The sequence below is a fragment of the Notolepis coatsorum genome, assembly GCF_963971535.1.
Source record: "Notolepis coatsorum genome assembly, chromosome: 1".
NCBI classification, from domain to species: Eukaryota; Metazoa; Chordata; class Actinopteri; order Aulopiformes; family Paralepididae; genus Notolepis; species Notolepis coatsorum.
Window position 1 is genome coordinate 275549248 of NC_140165.1, and position 25947 is coordinate 275575194.

At 42.1% G+C, this 25947-nt stretch overlaps 1 protein-coding gene across 1 annotated transcript in view; it reads right to left on the minus strand.

Moving 5' to 3' along the window:
* Window positions 1-7740: 7740 nt before the first annotated feature.
* Window positions 7741-25947, minus strand: part of galnt17 (polypeptide N-acetylgalactosaminyltransferase 17) — a 370766-nt gene continuing 352559 nt past the window's right edge. Inside the window, 1 exon segment of the mRNA XM_084329774.1 lies at window positions 7741-9354. Coding sequence (XP_084185900.1) covers window positions 9220-9354 — 135 coding nt within the window. The 3' untranslated portion in view covers window positions 7741-9219.

The window sequence follows — 25947 nt, forward strand, 5'->3', positions numbered from 1 at the left end:
TTTCGACTTGGTACATTTGTGTTGGATCCGTTTCATCAGGTGGGAGTGTTTATCATAATTATTTATACCTAGTACTGGGTGGCCAGAGTCTAAAGTACAAGAGGTAGTGGTAGTAAGTATCATATCTAACAATACAGTCAGGGAATTGTACCCCTCAGTTACAAACATGATGTCTGGTACAGTAATACACATAATGAACATGTCTGGTACAGTATTACACATAATGAACATAAAGTCTGGTACAGTAATACACATAATGAACATGAAGTCTGGTACAGTAATACACATAATGAACATGATGTCTGGTACAGTAATACACATAATGAACATGATGTCTGGTACAGTAATACACATAATGAACATGATGTCTGGTACAGTAATACACATAATGAACATGAAGTCTGGTACAGTAATACACATAATGAACATGTCTGGTACAGTAATACACATAATGAACATGATGTCTGGTACAGTAATACACATAATGAACATGACGTCTGGTACAGTAATACACATAATAAACATGATGTCTGGTACAGTAATACACATAATGAACATGTCTGGTACAGTAATACACATAATGAACATGATGTCTGGTACAGTAATACACATAATGAACATGATGTCTGGTACAGTAATACACATAATGAACATGATGTCTGGTACAGTAATACACATAATGAACATGATGTCTGGTACAGTAATACACATAATGAACATGATGTCTGGTACAGTAATACACACAATGAACATGATGTCTGGTACAGTATTACACATAATGAACATGGTGTCTGGTACAGTAATACACATAATGAACATGATGTCTGGTACAGTAATACACATAATGAACATGATGTCTGGTACAGTAATACACATAATGAACATGATGTCTGGTACAGTAATACACATAATGAACATGATGTCTGGTACAGTAATACACATAATTAACATGATGTCTGGTACAGTATTACACATAATGAACATGATGTCTGGTACAGTATTACACATAATGAACATGAAGTCTGGTACAGTAATACACATAATGAACATGAAGTCTGGTACAGTAATACACATAATGAACATGATGTCTGGTACAGTAATACACATAATGAACATGTCTGGTACAGTAATACACATAATGAACATGATGTCTGGTACAGTAATACACATAATGAACATGATGTCTGGTACAGTAATACACATAATGAACATGATGTCTGGTACAGTAATACACATAATGAACATGAAGTATGGTACAGTAATACACATAATGCACATGTCTGGTACAATAATACACATAATGAGCATGAAGTCTGGTAATACACATATGCCAAAAATAACAGGGTACTCTGGCCTGAGGGGGCAGGTTGGCCTCAAGACACTGCCCAAAGGAAGAAAGGATGAATAATAACCAGGATTGATCCTTTGCAGCGACAGGGGGGTGTATTTCAGTTGTACTGAGTGGGAAGTGCCTGTTATTACAAATTACGGTGCCACAGTGTCCTGGATGAACCCCACTCAAATATTCCCCAGGGTTTGTGCCCTGCATACTGACATCTCTGAAGATAGCATAGGTGGTGTGTGTGTGTGTAGGGGATATGAGATTAAATATATTTTCACTTGCTTTGTGGAAATTGGCCAATAACAGTATCCTCCCTATCTTGTGATTATAGCAGTGATTCTTTATTTCTTGCATTGACAGGGCTGGTTACTTTCAGAATGTGGTAGCCAATCCAATGAGCGATCACCCATTTCTATGAGGGTATTTTGTAATGTGATTGCTGTTCTCTTCCCTAGTAATGGTAGCTAATGGATTACAGGCATTCCTAGGCTCATCAACATTTGTATAGTACTGTACATGAGGACCTACAGCCTCGCCTTCTTGATTAAGTGACTGATTAGCATTTTGTGTATTAGCATGCAGTTCTATGCCCTCCTGAGGCAGATCATCCTCTTCATATGTCTCCTATGAACAGCACCCTTGTGTATAGAGAGGGAGAGAGGGAGAGAGAGATGGAGAGAGAGTGAGAGGGAGGGAGGGAGGGAGAGAGAGTGAGTGAGAAAGAGAGAGAAAAAAAGAGAGGGAGTGAGAAAGAGAGAGAAAAAGAGAGGGAGAGAGAGACAGAGAGAAAGCAGCATCCCCATTTAACACTCTGGCACCCACATAGTTCCATTTTTGTCTTTTTAGGGGGGGGGGGGGGTCTTCAGGGGGATTGATTGATTGATTGATTGAAAACTTTAATTAACAGATTGCAGAATGGGTACAGTATAGTACAGCTCAATACACACAATTGTTAAGGGGATTCAGACCAGAGAAAGGCGTTCGTCTTGTTTACATCAGGGTCCCCCATTTTCACTTAATAATTACATTTATGACATAGACAACATACAGATATACAGATATAATAAACTAATCTAATCATCTAATCTAATCATGAAATTTATGACATGCATGACATCCAGATATACAGTAGTTACATTTGTGACATACAAGATATACAAATATACAGTACTGTTAAACATATCCTAACAGTAAATATATACATACGAGGGGGAGGGAACACATTAGGAGGGGGTGGGCGGGTTGGCGGGGGGTTCAGACATTTACGGGGGCCAGTTTCGAATTGCAGCCTCCCGTAGGTGCTCTTTGAGAGTGGTTTTGAAGGTGGGTAGTGATTCACATTTTTTTATCATTCATATCGATACTCTTATTTTGAAAATCCTGTGGCGAGTCTCATATCCGCCCAAGAACAACAGCAGTAGCTCCGTGTGTGTAGACGTTACAGCATAGCATTCTCCCTTTCTGTGTGTGTGTGTGTGCGCGCGTCTTTGGAAAGACCAGATGAGGTCAGAGGAGTTTGATGTTTAAATGTTATTTAAACATAAACAATATAATACATAATAAATGTAGGCCTATACATGATCATGCAACATCAACAAATTGTTGTAGGAACGGTTTGGGAGAGGGAGGTAGGGAGGGGTTTTAGGTTGTGAGTTTTGAGTTCCAAAAAATGGAGCTTAAAGTTTAAAGCTCAATATATCAAAACGTGGCACTTTACAGTGAACAGGAGGTCTATTTGTATTAAAAACAATAGATTGGTTTTCCTTTAACACATTGGCGCCCAGGCACGGATATATCCGGCTTTCGAGTCCATGCGTTGTGGACAGAGGCACGGATATATCCGTGGGAAGTTGTTATTGCTTTTATTCCATTTTAATAACCTGTTCAAGGTCGCCGAGCGGCACTGCAGATCTTCCCTACTCTATGAATTCGACAATGTGCAATACCGACCAGATCCTCTTAGGGGCGCTATCACGCTACTGCAATGTGCCCTGTGGGCGAACGGATCAGTCTCTTTGTTTTCTTTCAATGGAGTTTTCAGTTAGCAGGATTCTGGATCTGCAGCCTGTAGCTTGGATTACGTTTCGATTAGCAGATTTCACCATGCAATAGTTTCAAGTTCAAGTTTCTTTATTAGTTGTCATACAGAAGTACAGAATACTTTTATACAAAATGCTTCTTTCTGTTACGCTCCAGAGACTGTGCTAGACAAAAGGATAAGTATAAAATAAAATAAGTATAGCAAGTATAAAATAGAAGTCACGTACGTAGACACAAGTGTTCAGTATGTACATATGTACAATGTTCAATGCAGAGTAGAAGTAACTGAGTTACCATACAATATACTATACAATATACTAATTACAATATACTATATAGTGCAAAGCAAAAATGGGATGAGGTACAATTTAGGTACAATTTACAGTAAGGTGTAAGGTGAGGTATGGGTTGTAGTGCAAATTCTTTGCCAATAAATATAAAGTGTGTTTAGGTGTTCTAAAGTGTGTAGAGTGGGTGCTGCAGTGAGTTGTTTGTTTAAAGTGAGTGTGTGCGTGTGGATGTGTGTGCTGTGAGTGCTTTTGATGGTTGTTGCATAGTGTTATTGTTCGTTGAGCAACCTGATGGCCTGGGGATAGAAGCTTCTTCTGAGTCTTTCTGTGCTTGCCATGAGACTCCGGTATCGCTTGCCTGACCGCAGCAGTTCAAAGAGGCAGTTGTTTGGGTGGCTGGAGTCTTTGATAATTCTCTTAGCCTTACCCATGCACCGCTTGTTGTAAATGTTCTGGAGAGTGGGAAGCCCCCCTCCAATTGTGCGTTCGGCTGAGCGGGCCACTCTCTGTAGTCTGCTGCGGTCTTGTGCGGTGCTATTCCCAAACCAGGAGATGATATTGCCAGTCAGGATGCTCTCTATTGTGCATGAGTAGAAGTTCTTAAGGATCTTCTGACTGACTTGGAACTTCCTTAGGCGCCTGAGGAAGTAGAGGCGTTGCCGTGCCTTCTTCACAACACTGTCAATGTGTGTGGTCCATGTCAAGTCCTCGGATATGTGGACTCCTAGGTACTTGAAACTGTTCACTCTCAACTGGTGCCCCGTCACTTTTTCTCCTCCTGTTTTTTTTTTTTTTTTTTTGTCTTTTTCCCCCTCCATTTTTCCTCCGATTTTCTCCCATCCCAATGTTAGTCGTATGCCAATTCCCAGTCCCTTCCTGGTCGCTGCGCTTTACCCCCCACAGTCAGATCATTTGGGAGAGTGGAGGCTACCACGTGCTTCCTCCGACACACGTCCAGCCAATCACCGCTTCTTTTCACCTGGCAGCGCGGATTCTCATTGAGAGGGCGTAGCGTGTGGGAGGACCACACTATCCCCCTCACGTCCAATCCGCGCTTAGCAGGCGCCCCGACCGAACTGTAGGAGTCGCTGTTTACAACGACCCGGACCCACCCCGCCAGCTTCTCCCACCCTCTGATACAGCCAATTGTATCAGTGCAGACGGCCAGCCAAGCTGGTGACAACCCCGGAGCTGTGAGCTGGATTCGAACAGGCGATCTCCGCTCGACCACCTAACCGCCTTCTCCTCCTGTTTTTCTGTGTTTTTCTCCCATCCCAATATAGTCGTGCCAATTCCCCCCTCCCCTTCCTGGTCGTTGCTCGCATGTGCCCCCCACTGGTCGGTCTAGGTTCTGTATTGTAATTGTGATCTATAGACACAATCAGACAAAATGAAGTAAAATAAGCAACTAAGTGCGTTTGATATTTTATTGCCACTAGTTTGAGATAAGACATGTTAACACATTGATTACCAGCAATGCGGTGCGCCTTACCCCCGTTGAATGCCACCACCCACTTCAATGATAGCGCTCTAAACGCATAATCTATGTCTTAAATTATGGCTATGTCTCTAATCTGCCCGTCGCTTATCAATGACTTGTTTGCAGTCAACATTGTCAAAACGGATTGTTTTTTAATCGGTTCATTTCCGTTTTATAGCATTTTGAAAAGCCCTCGTTTTCTTGAAAGTTTCAGGAAAATATATAGATTCCGTGATAAACGGCATTTACTGGAATATTCTGGAATACACAAAAAGCATTGTAATTTTTCAGCCTATTTATGAATCGTTTTCAAATAAACGCTAGATTATCGATAGTATATGTGTACTTATGCACGCTAGAGAAGTGGGCTGAAAATATATTCTTTCATTTCCTGATCAGCACACACACACACACACACACACACACACACACACACACACACACACACACACACATACACACACACACACACACACACACACACACACACACACACACACACACACGCTGATATATAGGTGAAAACAGATGCGATTACCACAAGACTGGTAAAATAAATTGCTTACCTCAGATCAGATGTTCTCCAAAAAGATTATTCCAATTCCTGATCGCCATTCCAAATATCGCGTTTATTGATTCAGCGCTGGGTACTGTAAATATATATTCCACGTTGTTTTGCGGCTCTGCAATCACTTCGGTCTCTTCAGATGACTTGCCGGATAAGTAAAATGAGGAAACTGGACCCCCCCCCATCAGTCTAATCCAATGGGGTGCAGTTTACACAGGGAGAGACGATAGGGGGCGGTGTTTCCCCAATGGAGCTCAGAGAGAGTCTGCAGCACTAGCGTGAGGCTCGATTGATGAAATATGAATTCAAATCACTAATAAAAGAAAAAAACTACTAACAAACGCTATATAGCGTTGCTGGCATTCAACTGGCGGCATGAACTAACAACAAAAAGCGTCCGTGGCACTCAAAGTGTGAAGGAAGCAAAATATTAAATAATCTCAAAATCTAACACATGTTTTGCCTATTCACCTAGGCTGTCTCCTTAATTTGAAATGCAGCTCAGTGCTGTGTGTCAAGTTTCTCTAGTCATGAATCTGTAATAAAAATTGTGTTTGGGGTTAGGCGCCCATTAACTCATTCAGCGCCACATGTCGGGGTGCCAGAGGGGGCTAGAGCGCCATCGCTTTAATGAATGGGGAGACTGCGACATTTTCGAGTGCTTAAAATACATCTTATATTATAGCTATGGGTCTAATACACCCGTCGATTGTCAGTGAGTTGGTTCCAGTCAACATGCACAAAACAATCTATTTCCTTAGAAATCGTGCCATTTGTCGCTTGATTTATGAATAGTTCTGAAAATAACGCTAGATTATCGGTATTAGATGTGTCATCATGTGCGAACAGAAGCGGGGTCTGAAAAATCGTTTCGGAGTGCTTTGCCTGCAGCCAACGTCAGAAACACACACACACACACACACACGCTCCGCTGGTGGCAAAAGAAACATCAGATTAACCCACGATTCGTAACATAGAGTCTTGCCCGAGAAGGAAAACCTGGACCGGACTTGTTAGATCAGCGTACAGCCCAAGGGGAAGGGATTTCAATGATGTGCAATACCGGCTGGAAGGCGTAGGCGGTGGTATTTGCCCTTTTGCGAGCTGAGACCCATTCCCAATGATAACATCAGGCTGGATGGATGAAAAATGAATGGATATAGCTAATAAAAGAAATAACGAACAAAACCCGACTATACTTGTGATTGGCGCTGAATGAGTTAAGATTTAGAATGTTTAGAGTGGGCTCTATAAGGGTTCAGAGCATTATGATCATAAGTGTACAGTATGTTGGCCATTCCCAGGCTCAATTATGTCTAATTATTTTCATAGCATTTGTTTCATTTGGTGCAAGATTTAACGATTTTTAAAGACTTGAGAATTGATAAACATGGCCAAAAATCCCTCCAAAACACCAGATTAAGATACCAAGACCTTGAGGGACACCATAGAAAATCCATGCTCTGATTTGGTATAAAAAAAACTTTGACATTTGGAGATTTCTGTAAGAATTGCATTTTTCGGTGATTGGCTGGCGAGCACTTCTGTTCTGGAAATTGCTCAGAGACTTACATTCCCTGAATGCCCTACATCTCTAGTTTGCTGGTTGTAAAGTTTCATGAGGCGGTGATTATCCTAGAGGTCACAATAGGTCATTTTATACAGTGAGGTCAAGTTTAAAAATATATATCTCACTACAATGAAAGGGCTACTATCGGGACTAACATCATCACACACAAATACAATTGAGCTTATCGGATCCCCAACAGTCGTACCCAATTTATGCAATTCCAAGAGTGTTTAGGGACCCAAGTTTGCAGAAATGGTAAAATACACAATTTATTTAGTAAGCATTTGTGCAAATTGTACTGCATGCAAAAAAAACGCATTGTTCTTGTCCAAAACTACCAATAGAGCCCATTTCCATTCCACTATCTTGAGGGCCCCTCTGTAGAAACAACTACACAAACAATATAAAACCAGAAAAACAGCTGTTTATTGGAAGACAATGTCAGGAGAAAATCCAATTTATAACACAGAATAATTGGAATAATTGCAATAAAGGACATCTGATACATTTCAGTACATTAACAATTCTGGCCCCGAGCGGCTTCAGCATCTTAAATGACCCATACAACCATGTGCGCTTTCCCCATTCATGTACACAGCCTGCAGTTCCACACAAATGTTCAAACAACGACAACAAAAAAAGTGCGTCAAGTTTGCGTGCTGTCGGTTCAGGTCGTAGTGGTATGGCACTCAGCATGAAATGGTACAACTAAAACTAGAGCTCTAAGGTTACCTGGTTACCTGGGATGCTGAAAATCAATGGTACTCCCCGTGTGCAAACTGACAGGCATGCTACAAGATGTGTTGCATCTGGTGCTACAGAAAGCTGTGAGTAAAATAAATGAATTAATGAAGCAATCATGTAGCCATGGGTTGGAAGGATTACTTGTGAGTACTAATTGCCTGTTTAGAATTATAATACGTAACATAAACCACTGGAACACTGAAACAAAGCAATATGATTACTGATTTATTTTAGTTTACCTTTTGGATGACCTCTGAAATACGTTGAATATGCAGGTAAACAAATAATTTATTCCAATTTACAGACTGTCATTTGAATCGTGTGTGCACAATCTCCATCTGGAACCAGTATCAGCCATTATGTGTGAAATGGTTTGTCTCTAATCTCACAATCGTAATGTTTTCACTTCCAAGATGTCGTTGAATAATTAAAAAAATAAATCACCTTTTTCTTTTTGTAATGTGATTACTATGTTACAGTAATTGGAATGGATCACAGTTACGATTATTTGTAATCCGAATACTGTAGTCTCACTGCATGCAATCACTCTCCAACCCTGCATGTAACCTCTTAGTAAACAAACTGTTCATCAAGCAGTGACCTGGGAGCGCTTTCTCTTTAATTCATTCATATTTTTAACATCTTAAAACAAATGGTAAAATGACAGAATGCAATGACGCAGATACAAATAATTGTTTTAAATAAAAATTAGAATAATAATATTCTGACATAAGGATACACACTCCATTTCAAAATCTACAAGTATCCTTACCGAACACTGTTTTTGGTTGATTGAATCTCTGCCGTCCGTGTGCCGAAGAACATAGCACAGGTGTTGCCTGATTAAAATGACAGTACATCTGAGGAGTTGTAAAATGGGAATGAAAAGGGAGAAATGGTTTCGATGTAAAGCCTCTCTCCTGTAATGCCTGGTCTGTAAAAAAGGACCGTTGTCCAAAACAGCAACCCCCCCCAAACACTGCAGGATTCTGTCCAGCTGACCACTTCCCATCAGTCACCGCTCTTAAGACCGATGACGTCAAATCTTACCTCCTCTGTGATATTGATGAGCAATTCGTTAAGGGATCTCCCTCGAACATTTAGTCAACAACGACTCCTGAAAATGCCCTCCAGTTTTGGCCGGAGGGAGGTGCTTCCACGTAGGGGGTTTGAACAGGTGAGGTTTTACTGTCTCATGGTGTTCTTGATGGTCCACCTCTGCCCGGAGCAGGCCTGGAGGATCAGCAGATGGCCGAAGTAAACGTTAGCCGGCACCACCTCCAGGCAGCGGCCCGTGGCTCGGTTTATGACCGACTCATTCTGAAGGACAGAGGAGGAGAGATGATGTTAATAGATTTTATAGATGCCTCCCCACGCCGTACCCAACACACATGCTACAAGGTAAATGGACTAAATGGACTGCATTTATATAGTGCTTTTATTCAAAGTGCTTTACAACTTATGCAGCAGTTAGGGGTTAAGTGTCTGGCTCAAGGACACTTCGACACACTGCGGGGAGGAGTCGGAATCAAACCCGGGAACCTTCGGAAACCATACCAGACGACCGCTCTACCTCCTGAGCCACTGTGAGGTATGTGGAGCCATATCTGATGTGGACAGATGTTGTTCCTCTCTGTTACGTCTTTTATTTGACCCCCGAAAGCTCCTACCTTAACCCTTTCACTATACCACACTACAGAAGGTTAACCTTTCACTACGACACCACTTCTCAAACTTAGGCTTGGGGTCTGGTGATAGTGAAAGGGTTAACCCTTTGTAGTGTGGTAGTGAAAGGGTTAACCTTCTGTAGTATGGTAGTGAAAGGGTTAACCTTCTGTAGTATGGTAGTGAAAGGGCCAACCCTTTGTAGTGTGGTAGTGAAAGGGTTAAAGCTGCAATATGTTGTTTTTGGTCAGAAAAAAGAATATAATCATTTGAAAAAAAAAAGATTTGGCCACCTATAGGCCTATGCGTGAAACTAGGGCAAAAATCATAATCACGGTTATTTTTATTGAAATCACGATTATTAAACACTATTACTCATTGGTTTCACTCCGTTTCAGAACATCATATGAGAATGGCATGAATATGTTTCACCTTTCTTCTGAACCCAAAGGCTCCCTTTCTGTCATCTTTTACAAGTTACCAAAGACGTAACCATACCAGTTCAAAATAACCAGAGAAATGCAACATGGCTCCCTGGATGTAGGGAGCTGGATGTAGCCAATTACTTAAATAGTTTCTTCACAAACATAGCCACAACACTGGTAAACAAACTACCCTCCCACTCAGGGCATTATGGGGTAGAACACATAGTAGCATACTACAAGAACCTAGGGGTCCACAAAGACGACTTCAAACTGGAAATGGTAACAACAGATGAGGTACTCAAAAAACTGAGCGCCCTCCAACCTAACAAGGCCACTGGCCATGACAACATCCCCTCCAAATTCCTCAGAGACTCAGCAGCCGCCATCACCCCAGTCATCACACACATAATAAACCTCTCCATAAAACAGGGACACGTCCCCAAGGACTTCAAAATTGCGAGAGTGACCCCTCTGCACAAAAAAGGCAGTAAATTAGACCCAGGCAACTACCGCCCTGTTTCTATCCTTACCTCCACCTCGAAAGTCATGGAAAAAATTGTATACGAACAGGTCGAATAATACCTTGCGGAAAAAAATCTAATCTACGAATTCCAATCTGGCTTCAGAACATCCCACTCCACTGACACATGCCTTCTCTATTTAAACGACCACATCAAACAAGAGGTGGACGCGGGCAAATACTGTGGCATGGTCATGCTGGACCTACAAAAGGCCTTCGACACTGTCAATCACACCATTCTGATTGACAAGCTAAAGGCAATTGGTTTTGATAGTCTATCAGTGAGCTGGATGCAATCCTACCTGGAGGGGAGAGAGCAGATGGTGGAGGTAAACGGTACCCTATCCCCCCCCCCTCACAGTAAGCTGTGGTGTTCCACAAGGAAGCATACTAGGTCCGCTACTGTTCCTAATTTATGCAAATGACATGTCGTCAGCGTGTGACTGCAACTTGTTCCTGTTTGCGGACGACTCAGCCCTGCTGGTCTCTGACAAGAACAAGTTACAGGTTGAAAAAACCCTCAGCTCAGAACTAGGCAAAATCTGCATATGGCTCGCTGATAACAAACTATCATTACACATGGGCAAAACAGAGTCCATTCTCTTCGGTTCAAATAACAAACTCAGCAAGACCGACGGCTTCTCAGTTACAGTGGGTGACAATATTGTCACAAGGAAAGAAGATATTACCTACCTGGGTTCCATCCTAGAGGCAAATCTTTCCTGTGACAAAATGGCATCCAAAGTAATAAAAAAAGTCAACCAACGAACTCGATTCTTGTACCGGATCTCCTCACTGGTAAACAAGAATACCCTGAAGACTCTAGCAGGAGCACTCATTCAAGGGTACTACGACTATGCTTGCACCTCATGGTACCAAAGCACCTCAAAGGCGCTAAAAACAAAATTACAAACATCTCAAAACAAACTGGTCAGACTACTGCTTGACCTTACTCCTAGAACCCACCTCACCCCTGCCCACTTTGACAACCTAGGATGGCTTAGAGTAGACGACAGAGTACAGCAACTTGCAATGGGCCTGGTCTACAAGATACACTACACGACCAAGGTACCCATGTACATGTCAAAATACTTCCCAAAGGTCAGTGAATACCACGATCACAACACCAGAGGGAGCTCCACAAATCATGTTAAACCCAGATTCGGCTCAAACAAGGGACTAAACACGTTTCGCAATTATGCCACATCAATGTGGAACGCCCTACCCAAAGCTGTAAAGGAATGTGAATCACTACCCACTTTCAAAAACACTCTAAAAAAACACCTAAGGGAGACTGCAACTCGAAACTGGCCCCTGTAAATGTCCGAACACAACCCCCTCCAATGTACAGTAAATTACCAAGTATGGTCTTGTCAATATTCCAATGTACAGTTTTGTTTGTACAGTTGTACAGTGTCACCCACCCACCCCTCCTACCCAACCCCCACCCCCCCACCCACCCAACCACCTCCAATGTACAGTCCCCCCCCCACCCCCACCTACCCAATCCAATGTACAGTTTCTACGTCAAATGTATATACTCTTTTTTTCTGGACTCTTTTTGTATCACAAACAGTACTGTAATTGCAAATCTGGTATGTCATAAATGTATAGATGTAGCAGTACTGTCTATCTGTATGTCATGTATGTCATATATGTTACGATGAATTGAAAATGGGGGACCCTGATGTAAACAAGACGAAAGTCTTTCTCTGGTCTGCATCCCCTTAACAATTGTATGTATTGAGCTGTACTGTACTGTACCCATTCTGCAATCTGTTAATAAAGTTTCAATCAATCAATCAATCAATCCTCCCTCTCAACATGAGCTGAAACTACAGTTTGGGCTTGAGGGGGGAGGGGCAGAGTGCACCTCTGTGAAGGAAAGGTGCATTGCATTTACAAAACAAGACTAAATGAGAGCAATGCGGAATGCAGCACAATAATCACTTTATCTCGATTATCTTGTTTTCATAATCATGATGAAGCCAAAATCGTTATTGAAATTGAAACTTGATTAATCGCCCAGCCCTATGTGAGACCGGGATTCAGACACACCACATACACGTTATCACACTGACACCACATGCCCTATTGTATGCCCTATTGGTTATATTATATGTTATAATGAATATAGGCAATAAAGAATTCAAATCTGAATATATACTATGAGTAAGAGTAAAAGTAAACAGTATACACAAGGTGCAGTATACACAAGATTATCATTTCTCAGTACAGTACAACACGGAGAGAAATACCGGCATATCTAGCATTGCTAGGTCTGAACCAGAATTAAAATGTGGATCATTTGGCTGTAAGAGCTCACACAAAAATGTTCTGGCCTCATAAAGTCAAGAGCCCCATCCATTGTCTATGGAGCAGCCCCAGATTTGACATCCCATTGCCGATGGGAGGGTTCTCTCTCTGGTGTCTAGCTTTAGGGGAGAATGGTGCATGTTCACATACACTGACTGAATTGTCCTGGGGCACAGGAAGAACATAATGTGAATTCTTAAAATGGGTGGCATTCCGCTTTATGATAAATGTTTTTTATAAACATCATTTAAAGTGAAAATTATCATGATGGGTTCCGCAATTTTGCAGCTTGGCCAGAAAGTACAACCAATGGCAGCCACAATGCCGTCATCACCATCAACAGAAGCCCGTTCCACACAAACTGGATTCCTGGCCTTAACCGCACATTAATCGGAGGGACTTTATGTCCAAACTAGTGCTGTCAATCGATTAAAATATTGAATCTGATTAATCGCATGATTGTCCATAGTTAACTCACGATTAATCGTAAATTAATCGCTTTTTTTCTCTATCAACATGAGCCTACCACTTTGTATTCAATGTCTCTTTCAACCAAGAGAAAGAAAGTAAAATTTAAGAGGGTTGTGTATTCTTAAAACATGTAAAAAGGTAAGAACCAATGTAAAAGCTAGATGTGTTTCAATTTTGGGAGTTAAATTATGGAATAGCCTTAGTGACGGGTTGAAGTTGTGTACTTCTCAGGGGAGATTTAAAAAAGCCTTAAAGGATAAAATAATTCAGGAGTACAGTTTTGAGTAAATTCTTAAAAAAAAAGTATATCTTGCAGCATATTTTTAGTTTTTCTTTCTTATATTAAAATATATTTCGTTTTTAAGAATTTGTAAAGGATAGGCAAAAATTATTCCTTTTTTTCGGTCAGTGATTTTGGATTTTGTGTGTGAGCTTGCCTTGAATATGTACATTTGTGATTTTCTATTATTAAATTTTTTTTTGCAAGTCCACACTGTCAAGACTTTTGGTTTATTTAATATAAGGATCAGATATGTAAAGGGGTCTAAATAAGTTAACAGGTGTTTGTGATTGGGACTGAGCATGCGCAGTTCGCGCAGCTGCCTTTCAAATGGTGGCTGGCTGTCATTCTCACTATAGCACTGACAGGATCACATCGCCCATTGGTAAGTGGACTTTATTAAGGGATTGCAATGTTAACTTGGCTATGTCACATATGTACAATGTAATGTATCACGTTGGCTGCTGGCTGCTAATGCAGCCTGCGGATAATATTTGCATAGTGCACAGTGTTAGTGATGCTGGCTGAATGAATGAACGTTGTGTCTGAATGTTTGCCGCTAGCTTGTGGCTAGGCTAACGCTCCTCGCAGAAGGTGCAAAGCTGAGCTAGTGTCTTGGTGGCTTTCCCGGTTTGTCACGGTGAGATTAATGTGGGGAACTTTGGTGTGTGTGTGTGTGCTTTGATGAATGAGCACTGCTATCTTGTCCGCTCAGTGTGTGGGTTGCACTCAGTGGCTCACGTTACGGAGGAGGAAGTAAACATTGCCATGCATTCTGGGAAATGGAGTCATTCTAGTTCTCCCTCCTTTCACCCACAATTAAAGGGGACATGACATGCTGGTTTGATAAAGTGTATAGTGTAATGTATATTTATAAATAATATAAATATAATTATATATATATAATATAATATATAAAATGAATAGTGTATGTATATTTGATAGTGGTATTGATATATTAATATGTATATTGATATTAATATTAATTAATTGATTGATTGATTGGTATTGATATTAATATATATCGTATATTAATATTATGATTAATGTGTATGCACTGCATTTGTTCTGTTTCACAGGTTTTTGACCTATGGTAACCCAGATAGCAAAAGACATTAATTAAATGTTGGATTTTGGTCAGATTGGTTATTTTTGGTTGAGGTTGAAAAAGCTATGTTTATTCAATATCTAAATTACAGACACCATTTCAACATTTGAAAAACTGTTGTTGAATCGATTTAGTATAGATGCTTGTTTTTCAATGTTGAAATGCCCAACAATGAAATTACATGGTTACAACGTAGTGCTGATAATCCCCCCTCCCCTCCCCCCTCCCCTTCGAGGGGGTAGGTCGTAAGCAACTCGCGAGGCCAGCTAGAAGATCTCACGGGACTTGAGGCATTAAAAGAAAAACTTGGCACCATGGTGTCTTCATTCAGCGTGACTAGTCAAGTGCGCACACGTCTTTGGTAAGTCCTTGACAATATAATGTATTATGCTATTCACATTAGGCATGTGCCGGTAACCGGTTTCACGGTTTGAAAATGTCAAAACCCCCGGCCTGGAAAGTAGCGTTAACTTATAACAGCGCGAGCTAACGTACGTCAGCTATACGTCAGCTCAACCATGCGAGTCTGCTAGCTTAGCCAGCTAACGTCAGCTCGACCATGCGAGTCTGCTAGCTTTAGCCAGCTACACAGACCATGCGAATCTGATAGCTTAGCAAGCTAACGTCAGCTCGACCATGCGAGTCTGCTAGCTTTAGCCAGCTACACAGACCATGCGAATCTGATAGCTTAGCAAGCTAACGTCAGCTCGACCATGCGAGTCTGCTAGCTTTAGCCAGCTACACAGACCATGCGAATCTGCTAGCTTAGCAAGCTAACGTCAGCTACACTCTGACGTCACGAGAACGGCGCCATCTTTGTATGGGGGAAACAAATGGATTTCTACTGATCAAATGTCTGCGTTGAGCTCTGTTTTTATTACATATTTTACCACATTCTTGTTGATTTCATAACCTTTTCATATAATTTGTTTTGAAAATATTGAGGCCAACATGGCATTTCACTATTTCGAAAGCCTTTCTGGTGATTCTAAAGTGTATGTTTCCCCCCCAAGCCATAGACATGCACTTAGACAGAAAGTTAAACAGAAAGGAAGTTGACTTCGAGAATGACTCCAATAACTGCTATTATTCGAGATCATTCTACCACAAAAGGTAACGTTTATGACAAATATTGAAACATAGTTAGTTTATCTTCCCTACTGTTAGCATTCAGCAACAATTAGATTTGAAAAGTTTCAAAATGGTGCCACCTTGATCAAATAAAAAAGCTACTGTACATTACAGTAGATTTCATTATCTGTTCTCATGCACGCTGGTGATACTAAATCCAAATTGAACTCGGGCATTTGAAAGATAATATATGTATATATATAAATGTGCGAATTGGCTATAATAAGGTAATTTATGAGCCTGCTATTGTATATTCTATGATAATATTTCAAATTACATTGGTCCGGATGGGAGAATTCAGTACAGTATCTACAGAACCTTCTGTTTAATAATCTTCCCTTTATTTATTTTACACTCAAGAAGGTATTGAACAAGATCAGTGGCAGTTTTTAATGTTTGGTCATTATTAGCATGGTGTTATTCACTGTCAAAGATGCAAAGAAAAATCATAATTAATATTCTCCTTTGTTTCATCACAATTTAAGCAAGCCTAGTAATAGACACAATATTTCTGACACTGTGAATATACATTAGATAGATAGATGACGCTATACAACAGGGATCGGCAATAGGCGGCCCGCGGGCCGACATTGGCCCGCCAGCAATAATTTCTGGCCCGTCAGATTATTTTGAGAATATGATATTTATGTGACGCGCGGGAAATATTCACTCGGGACGCCAGGGTGTCTTTTATTGTGAAGCTGTATCTATCTACCGGTAGTCATCATGTCTGTCACTATAGCCAATTGAAATGCTAGAAATGGTCACGTGGACTGGGAGAACCAATGGAATAGTCCCACCGGGCCTGTGTATATTTCCCGAACGCACGTTCACTTCCGCGTTCGAGATGCGAGCGAGTTAAAAAGAAAACGGGGAAATATAATGCTTCTTTTAATAAACAGGAGCAATACTTAAAATACGGGTTTATCGCAACAGGTCGGTGATTCTTGCGTGCCGAGCCGACGTCCTCTCTGCATAATATGTGGCGACAACAACAACAACAACAACGAGGCAATGATGACAACTGTGTTCAAGTTGGCAGATAAAGTTCAGATAAAGCATTCAACGCCAATCTGGAATTGGAGGGCGGCGAGTGGATATGACATGTTTCAAACATTAGCAGGGATTTTGGAGGACTTAACAACAAACAAGGTATGGTGAGTCGTGTTTTCATGCATTTTGATCTGTGTTCATCACACGCCGCTGTGATCTCCAACAGCTGATCTGCTGTTCATGATGAATGAATGAATGAATGAAAACTTTATTTAACAGATTGCAGAATGGGTTATGGGTACAATACAGTACGGCGCAATACACACAATTGTTAAGGGGATGCAGACCAGAGAAAAACGTTTGTCTTTTTTCAATATCAGTATATTAAATTAGCCATTGTTTTTGATCCTGGCCCGTCAAGCAACGGCTTGGGGAAAATCTGGCCCGCGACCAAAACTAATTGGCGACCCCTGCTATACAAGAATATGCAAATGGCCCTTGTAGAAGTGGAGCAATATTCCATTTACCTAGGTATATATTTTAGGCGGATTTTCAGAAAATAGGCTCCGGGTGGAAGAGGTTAAATATTTTAAAATATGTTGGAAGGACCTGATAAATTAATAATTTGGCTGATATATATATTTGTTTTATGCATATATTATTTTAATAATTTTTTCCCCTCTATTTTCAGGGTTGTGCTACAAGAGAAGAGGACTGGAGGATTCACTGCAAAAAAAAGGCCAAGTAATAACAAAAAAATTATAATCAGCACCACCTCTTTTCTATTTAGACCTGTTGTAACCTATACGTTATTATATACCTTTCAATCCGGGAGTTAATGGGTTAAGATGGCTTCTTATGAATCGTATTGGGCTAAAAGACGTAGAGTCATTCGAACTGTAAGGGGCATAGAGAAAGATATCCTTAAGGAATATGAGGAATCTCTGCATAATCAAAGAGAAAATATTTACCCCTGTGTGAATAGGGAACCTGCCTTCACAAGCTCACACTTTTCCCAACTAGATGCACTATCAGCTTCACATGTAGACATAGAAAATGGTCATATAGATGGCAGTGTAGCTGGCAATGATGAAGTTGAGTCCGATGTGCAAATGAAAAATGATCATTCTGATGGTAGTGCAGTAGCTCGAAATGAAGTTGATCATATGCAAATGGAAAATGATGATATAGACGATGAAGCTGGCAATGATGAAGATGAATCAGATTCTCACTATGAGAGCGATGAGGAGCAGCCGCCTAGTCAGGATCTGCTTATAAGGAGCCTAAGATATTGGGCAACATCCTACTCCATTAGTCTTGTTGCTTTGTCTGCTCTGCTGTCCATCTTAAAGCTATTTCACCCTAAGCTCCCTAAAGATGGAAGGACTCTGCTTGGAACACAATCTCATGTTGCAACCACTCAAATGCAAGGTGGCGAGTACTATCATTTTGGATTGGTGCGAGGAATACTTTCACGATTAAAATGTTTAAGTTTACCAGTGAACCTCACAACTCTTACTTTACAGTTCAATATAGATGGTCTCCCCCTCTTTAGGAGTTCAAGACTTCAATTCTGGCCTATACTTGCAATCCTGAATTGTGATTACACTAAGTCCCCATTTATTGTCTGTATATTTAGTGGTTTAAGCAAGCCAAAGTGTGTTGTTGAGTATCTGCAGAAATTTGTTAGCGACCTTAAAAATGTGCTGGCTAATGGCATTGTTCATAATGGTAAGAAATTGAATGTACAGGTTTCCTCATTTGTGTGTGATGCTCCTGCTAGGGCCTACGTTAAGAATATTAAGTCACATAATGGTTATTCAGGGTGTGACAAGTGTGACCAAGAGGGTGTGTGGAGGAACAAAATGACGTATCCAGAAACAAATGTCAGGCTCAGGACGGATTCGAGTTATTGTGATATGATTGATGAGGAACACCACTTGAAACAGAAACTCAGTCCTTTAACAGGGATAGTAAAGATGGTTTCTTCATTCCCAATAGATTATATGCACCTCTGTTGTCTTGGGTTGATGAGAAAACTGTTGCATATGTGGTTAAAGGGCAATCTAGCCACTAGGCTTCCTTCACAAACAGTTAACAGTATATCAAGCAAACTGCTGGTGTTACATTCCCACACCCCTGTTGAATTCAATCGCAAGCCAAGAGGTTTGAATGAGCTTGATCGTTGGAAAGCTACTGAGCTCCGATCCTTCATGTTATACTGGGGTCCTGTAGTTCTGAAGGATTGCCTTCCCAGTGAGTTTTATGACAACTTCATGTTGTTTTCAGTGGCCATGTATTTGTTTTTGTCTCCTGGAACTTCTGGCCAAATGGTTGAATTTGCACATAGATTAATGATATCCTTTGTGGGCCACTTTGGACAGTTGTATGGTACGGGTGAGATTGTGTTCAGTGTCCACCAGCTTATACATTTAGCAGATGAATACAAACAATTTGGACCTTTAGATAATGTTTCAGGGTTCCCTTTTGAGAATTATCTTGGCCAAATAAAGCATCTTTTACGCAAGCCACACCAACAACTCTACAACAGGTAGTCAAAAGGCTGTCAGAAATGCCACATGTTGAGGTTCCATTAGCAACAGATCAACCAGTTTTAAAGCACATTCATACTGATGGTCCACTTCCTCAACATTTCAGTGTTGCTCTACAGTACACAAAGGTCTCCAGTTGTCGTTTTACCTTGTCTACAAAGCAGGGGGATAATTGTATTCAGGTGGGAGATACAATTGCAGTAGTGCAGAATATAGTCCAGGAAGAAGGTGAGGTCTATGTGATCTACAGAAAGTTCAGACACCAAGAATTATATTACACTTATCCCTGCGAGTCCTCCCTGATAGGTACATACAAGGTTAGAGAGTTGTGTGATGAGATCAGGGTTGGTAAAATTAGCTTTATTAAACGTAAATGTGTTCTGTATCCAGAGGGAAATAGCCTCATAGCTATTCCAATAGCTCATCTGCAGTAGACATCTTATGATTCATGTTTTTGTCATTATAATTTCATTAATCATTAATCAATCATTAATATTCTAATTTAATTTATTGTACACAGAATGGAAAGTGAGGTGGTGCTCTGGGGCGTTGTACTGTTTCCAAATGGCGGAACTGCAACAGTTATTTCCAGCTGGTTCAATCCAACGGAAGGTACATTATTATGGCCCCCAAAAAACACAAATTATTCAAAGTCCCTTAAAGAAAACATGATGCCCTGTGAAGGATGGACCACATATGACAAAATTCGGCTCTTAATTACTTGTGGTAAGTATAGTCACTGCTATTGTCTGATGTGAATTGTTCCTCATACTTCTTATTAATGTCATGCTGTATTTTCTGCTTGTTCTTTTACAGACTCATTTGTAAAGGCCAAGCAACATGAAGACAAGTACGTGACTACTGGATGTCTAACCACTGATTTGGAATCTGAAGAGGAAGCAGATGTACGTCAGAAAAGAAGAGCAAGGTACAGTTGAATTCCTCGTGATAGTTTTTGGTTAAACAGAAATGGGCCATGGGCTGGCTCCTGAACAGTGTCTCAAGGATTGCTCAATTAATTGAATTATCCTGGGAGCCTGGGAATGTTAAATGTTTTTTTTTTTAGGACAAATCATATGCACGCAGTGGAGTCAGATGAAGAGCCAGACAGCAGGGTGACGCGAAGATATGCCAAGCCACCTGATGTTCATTTCCCAGGTATAGTGGTGACACTTGTCAGTTATGACACTAACTGCTACACCTACTTTAAGTATTGCCATGTATAATTCCATTTATTTATTAATACAGTGCAGCCAGAATCCAGCCAGTACCCCTCGGTGCCAACATCAAATGCAAGCAGTGGTATGTCATTATTTACTAACATAGCAGAACAAAATGTAGTTGCATGAGAGCTTTACAAGCATTTAGTTCCTCTGTCAATACATCCAAACATATCAGTCAGGTTATGTGTTCAAAAGTTACAGTGTCCACTATTCATGTCTTGTGTTCCCTTCTTTTAGTCTCTGGAGGAAGCTGCTCGGTCTCTGGAGGAAGCTGCTCGGAGAATAACCAGCCTAATAATGGTAAGTGAATCACTTCACACTACTAAGTCAGGGTGGAGCCGGTGGACAGATTGTAAATGTGCTTTTGATAGCATTCATTGTTCATGTTTTGTTGTGTTCTCTCATTTTAGGCTTTGGTGGAAGCTTCTTGGCACAGTTGGAGTCAATGGACCACTGCAATGATGGTAAGTAGATTAATAAACTAGATATAGCTATGTGATTCTCTCAGCCACTCTTGTGTCTCCAGTCTGTTTCAATAGGTGGCGGTTGGATTACTAGTCCTGCCTTACTGGATACCTTACTGACTGGAAATGTTAGTTAAATGGGTGGAAATGTAAAGTTGAGTGCATATATGAGTAGCTTATTCAGTGTCTCACTATTTTGCAATGAGCTGTTAATGTTGGCATGATATTATATGAGAACTTGTATTTTACAGTGACTAATTACGGTTATTTTAATCCATTTCAGGAGGGAACCACACTGGACAAGTAAGGAATGGTATGTCTTTTGCTTGCTACTGTATATGGTGCTCATTGATACTTTGATGGTGCTTACCTTATTTTGTTAATTCTGTCGCTCTTTCTCTAGGAAAGCCAATGTATAACTCCAGCCCCTACCACACTGTGCCATCAGAGCGAGCAAGGAATGGTATGCATTTCTTAAATGTTTTTTTGGGTAAAATTCCATAATTCGTGTTCAATGTAAACAATGATGTGTGTCCTTTATTCTCTTTCTTTTTTTTTTTTTTTTGTCTTTTTCCCCCTCCATTTTCCTCCGATTTTCTCCCATCCCAATGTTAGTCGTATGCCAATTCCCAGTCCCTTCCTGGTCGCTGCGCACTTACCTCCCACAGTCAGATCATCTGGGAGAGTGGAGGCTACCACGTGCTTCCTCCGACACACGTCCAGCCAATCACCGCTTCTTTTCACCTGGCAGCACGGATTCTCATTGAGAGGGCGTAGCGTGTGGGAGGACCACACTATCCCCCTCACGTCCAATCCGCGCTTAGCAGGCGCCCCGACCGAACTGTAGGAGTCGCTGTTTACAACGACCCGGACCCACCCCGCCAGCTTCTCCCACCCTCTGATTCCTCTGGTGACGAACGCAATCTCCGCTCGGCCACCTAACCGCCCTCCTTTATTCTCTTTCTATTAGACTTCAATGCCAACTATAGCCGTGGCTCCAGATCAGCTAACTTCAACTCACATCGCCTGGGTAAAGATGCCTATATTCCACTTTACCCCCCGCCTCCCCCATACACAATTACCTAATGTGCAATGCTGATGCCATGTTGATTTCTTCAGCTTCAGCTCCTGAAACGCAGCGGGGAAGATTCCATGGAGAGCCCAGTCAAATGTTACAAGGCAAGTATCATTTTCTGATGCATTGAGAAACATATGTCCCTTGTGACTTTACAGTCTTTGTCACTTTTTTTTTTCATGTAATTTGTCATGGTGTTTATAGGCTTAATATTTAAGCACTTAATGGTTACTATAAGTTAGGGGTGCAAAGACTTAAGCGTCACATTTAAATGTAAATAGTAACGTTGTTGTCATGTGATGATCCCTTTAATTAGACGTGATTTGAATGTGCTGAAGGCCCTTATTGCTTAGTGTCATTCTAAATGATTGAAATGGTGAATCTATCCTTGAAATTTAATGTAAAACCAATTGTTTTTCTTCAAGACCTTGCTGCCAACAAAAACACCAGGATGCTTGCAGAGCTACTCGTGGAGGTGAAGCAAATTTCACATGACGTTCAGTTTCTGAAGACTGAAATGGCTAAATCCACCTTTAACGATCACGGAGCTGGACCTGAATCACAGAGAGAAGAGAACTTCCCCATCGTGCTGCCACTCACCAATGAGGAGCAGTTTGATGAGGCTGAAGCTGCACTGAAGGACGAAACAGTCCGTCGAAAGATGGTGAAAATTTTTGTATTTTGTTAAAAATTTATTGTTTGAAATCTAAGTGTTTATAATGTCTGAATTGTAGGAGTGGAGGCATTTATTTAGTTTTTTGCTTGGATGTGTGCTTGGCATAGAAATATTGTGAAAATAGCCTTGCAATGATATGCGGGATGATATTTATTTCTTAGTCAATATTTGACAATTCATTTAGCTAATTTGTTTGATGGTATTGTTTGTTGAGTTTTGACACAGTAATGGTCTTTCTTTAGAGTTAATAAAAAAAAGTCTTAAAATGTGTACTTAAAACATCATATTCTGTCCATTTGACATAGTACAATGTACACTTTAGCACACTCACTTTTTTTCCTCTCCAATCTGTTAAGACAACCCGCCTGGCATTAATCGGAGGGACCAACTCAGAAAATATGATCCGGCGAATGCTATCCGCTACCATGACAAACTGTCTAGCATGCATCTTCAACTGGGCGGGAAAGGGACCGAAGAGGGCCTTCAAGGACACACTGATGCAGGACTGCATGTTTGGTGAGTCAATCTGCACCTCAAAATACTAGGTTTACTACAGTGGATTTAGCTATTTTGATGATGGATATTTCATTTAATTAAGTATTTTCACTTTTATCTCAAGTAAATACGAATGGATGCATTTTTATCACCATGGAATGAGCCTGATGGAACATGCAACCACTCTTAAAGAAACACCTCACCCATTTCCAACCTTAACGTCATATAAGTGGTCCTCTGTAATGCTCACAATAAGATTTTTTACGAGCATTAATGTGGATCAATTATATGACTATGGGGTTGAAAATGCACCTAAGGCCACCTGAAAATCTAGTACACTAAAAAGGACACTGTTCACTTTGGAATGGAACGTGCCCACTGCAGCTTTCTTGTTTATCTTTAAGTATTATTTTTTTCTTTTTTCCCAGCGGCTGCTCGTCAATTTGACCGCAAGTTGACTGACTTGATATACAGAGATGCACTGCAGAAGTGGCTGCGTTATGCACCTGAGAGGAATGGCGGGATACGAAGAAAGACAAAGACTTAAAAGGACAAATGGTTTGGAGGACAGTGGGTTTCATGGGAGTTGGATCATTGGAAGCTGATCCAGGGGCAACATTTATCTCCAGCATCTCTGGTTGCAGCTGTCGCGTGCATGCGTGCGTGCATATGTTTAGCCCCTAGTTTAGCCTCCAGGACCACCCCCTAATTTAGCCTCCAGGACCACCCCCTAGTTGAGACTCAGCCCCCCTCAGGACCACCCCCTAGTTGAGACTCAGCCCCCCTCAGGACCACCCCCTAGTTTAGACTCAGCCCCCCTCAGGACCACCCCCTAGTTGAGACTCAGCCCCCCTCAGGACCACCCCCTATTTTAGACTCAGCCCCCCTCAGGACCACCCCCTAGTTTAGACTCAGCCCCCCTCCAGACCACCCCTAGTTGAGACTCAGCCCCCCTCCAGACCACCCCCTAGTTTAGACTCAGCCCCCCTCCAGACCACCCCTAGTTGAGACTCAGCCCCCCTCAGGACCACCCCCTAGTTTAGACTCAGCCCCCCTCAGGACCACCCCCTAGTTTAGACTCAGCCCCCCTCAGGACCACCCCCTAGTTTAGACTCAGCCCCCCTCAGGACCACCCCCTAGTTTAGACTCAGCCCCCCTCAGGACCACCCCCTAGTTTAGACTCAGCCCCCCTCAGGACCACCCCCTAGTTTAGACTCAGCCCCCCTCAGGACCACCCCCTAGTTGAGACTCAGCCCCCCTCAGGACCACCCCTAGTTTAGACTCAGCCCCCCTCAGGACCACCCCCTAGTTGAGACTCAGCCCCCCTCCAGACCACCCCTAGTTGAGACTCAGCCCCCCTCAGGACCACCCCCTAGTTTAGACTCAGCCCCCCTCCAGACCACCCCTAGTTTAGACTCAGCCCCCCTCAGGACCACCCCCTAGTTTAGACTCAGCCCCCCTCAGGACCACCCCCTAGTTTAGACTCAGCCCCCCTCAGGACCACCCCCTAGTTTAGACTCAGCCCCCCTCCAGACCACCCCTAGTTGAGACTCAGCCCCCCTCAGGACCACCCCCTAGTTTAGACTCAGCCCCCCTCAGGACCACCCCCTAGTTGAGACTCAGCCCCCCTCAGGACCACCCCCTAGTTTAGACTCAGCCCCCCTCAGGACCACCCCCTAGTTTAGACTCAGCCCCCCTCAGGACCACCCCTAGTTTAGACTCAGCCCCCCTCCAGACCACCCCTAGTTGAGACTCAGCCCCCCTCCAGACCACCCCCTAGTTTAGACTCAGCCCCCCTCCAGACCACCCCTAGTTGAGACTCAGCCCCCCTCAGGACCACCCCCTAGTTTAGACTCAGCCCCCCTCAGGACCACCCCCTAGTTTAGACTCAGCCCCCCTCCAGACCTTAGTGTGACGATGTACCTTGGCACGCTGGCACGCCACACAGGAGGCCGCCCATACTTTGACGTCCTTCCTAAGGCCCGGCCAGACGAACTTGGCCCCTACCAACTTGACCGACGCCTTTACCCCAGGGTGTGAAAGGGCATGAATGGTGTCAAATACCCGGCGGCGCCAGTCAGTTGGAACCATGGGGCGGGGCTGGCCAGTGGAGACGTCACAGAGGAGCGTGGCGCCGCTGTCGTGAAACACCACATCCTCAAGTCGAAGTCCTGTCACAGCCGTCCTGAACGCCTGAAGGTCTGAGTCGGTGAGCTGGTCAGCAGCCATGGCAGCATAGTCGATGCCCGGGTGCACAGGGCTGACGTGCGCCCGGGAGAGGCAGTCTGCCACCTGAAATGCTAATTGTTGGTTTTGCATGCTTATTCAAGTTCAGAAGGTTGTCAGTAGTCGGTAGTCTGAATGGAGTGATGATTAATGATGGATTAATGGATGCTATTTATAGTGTGGATGTGAATATATTATATAGATGTACATCTCTAATGTGTCTCTATAATACTCTGAAGTATTATACTTAGTTTAGCAATAGGTAAAAGTGTTTTTAGATAGATTTAACTTTT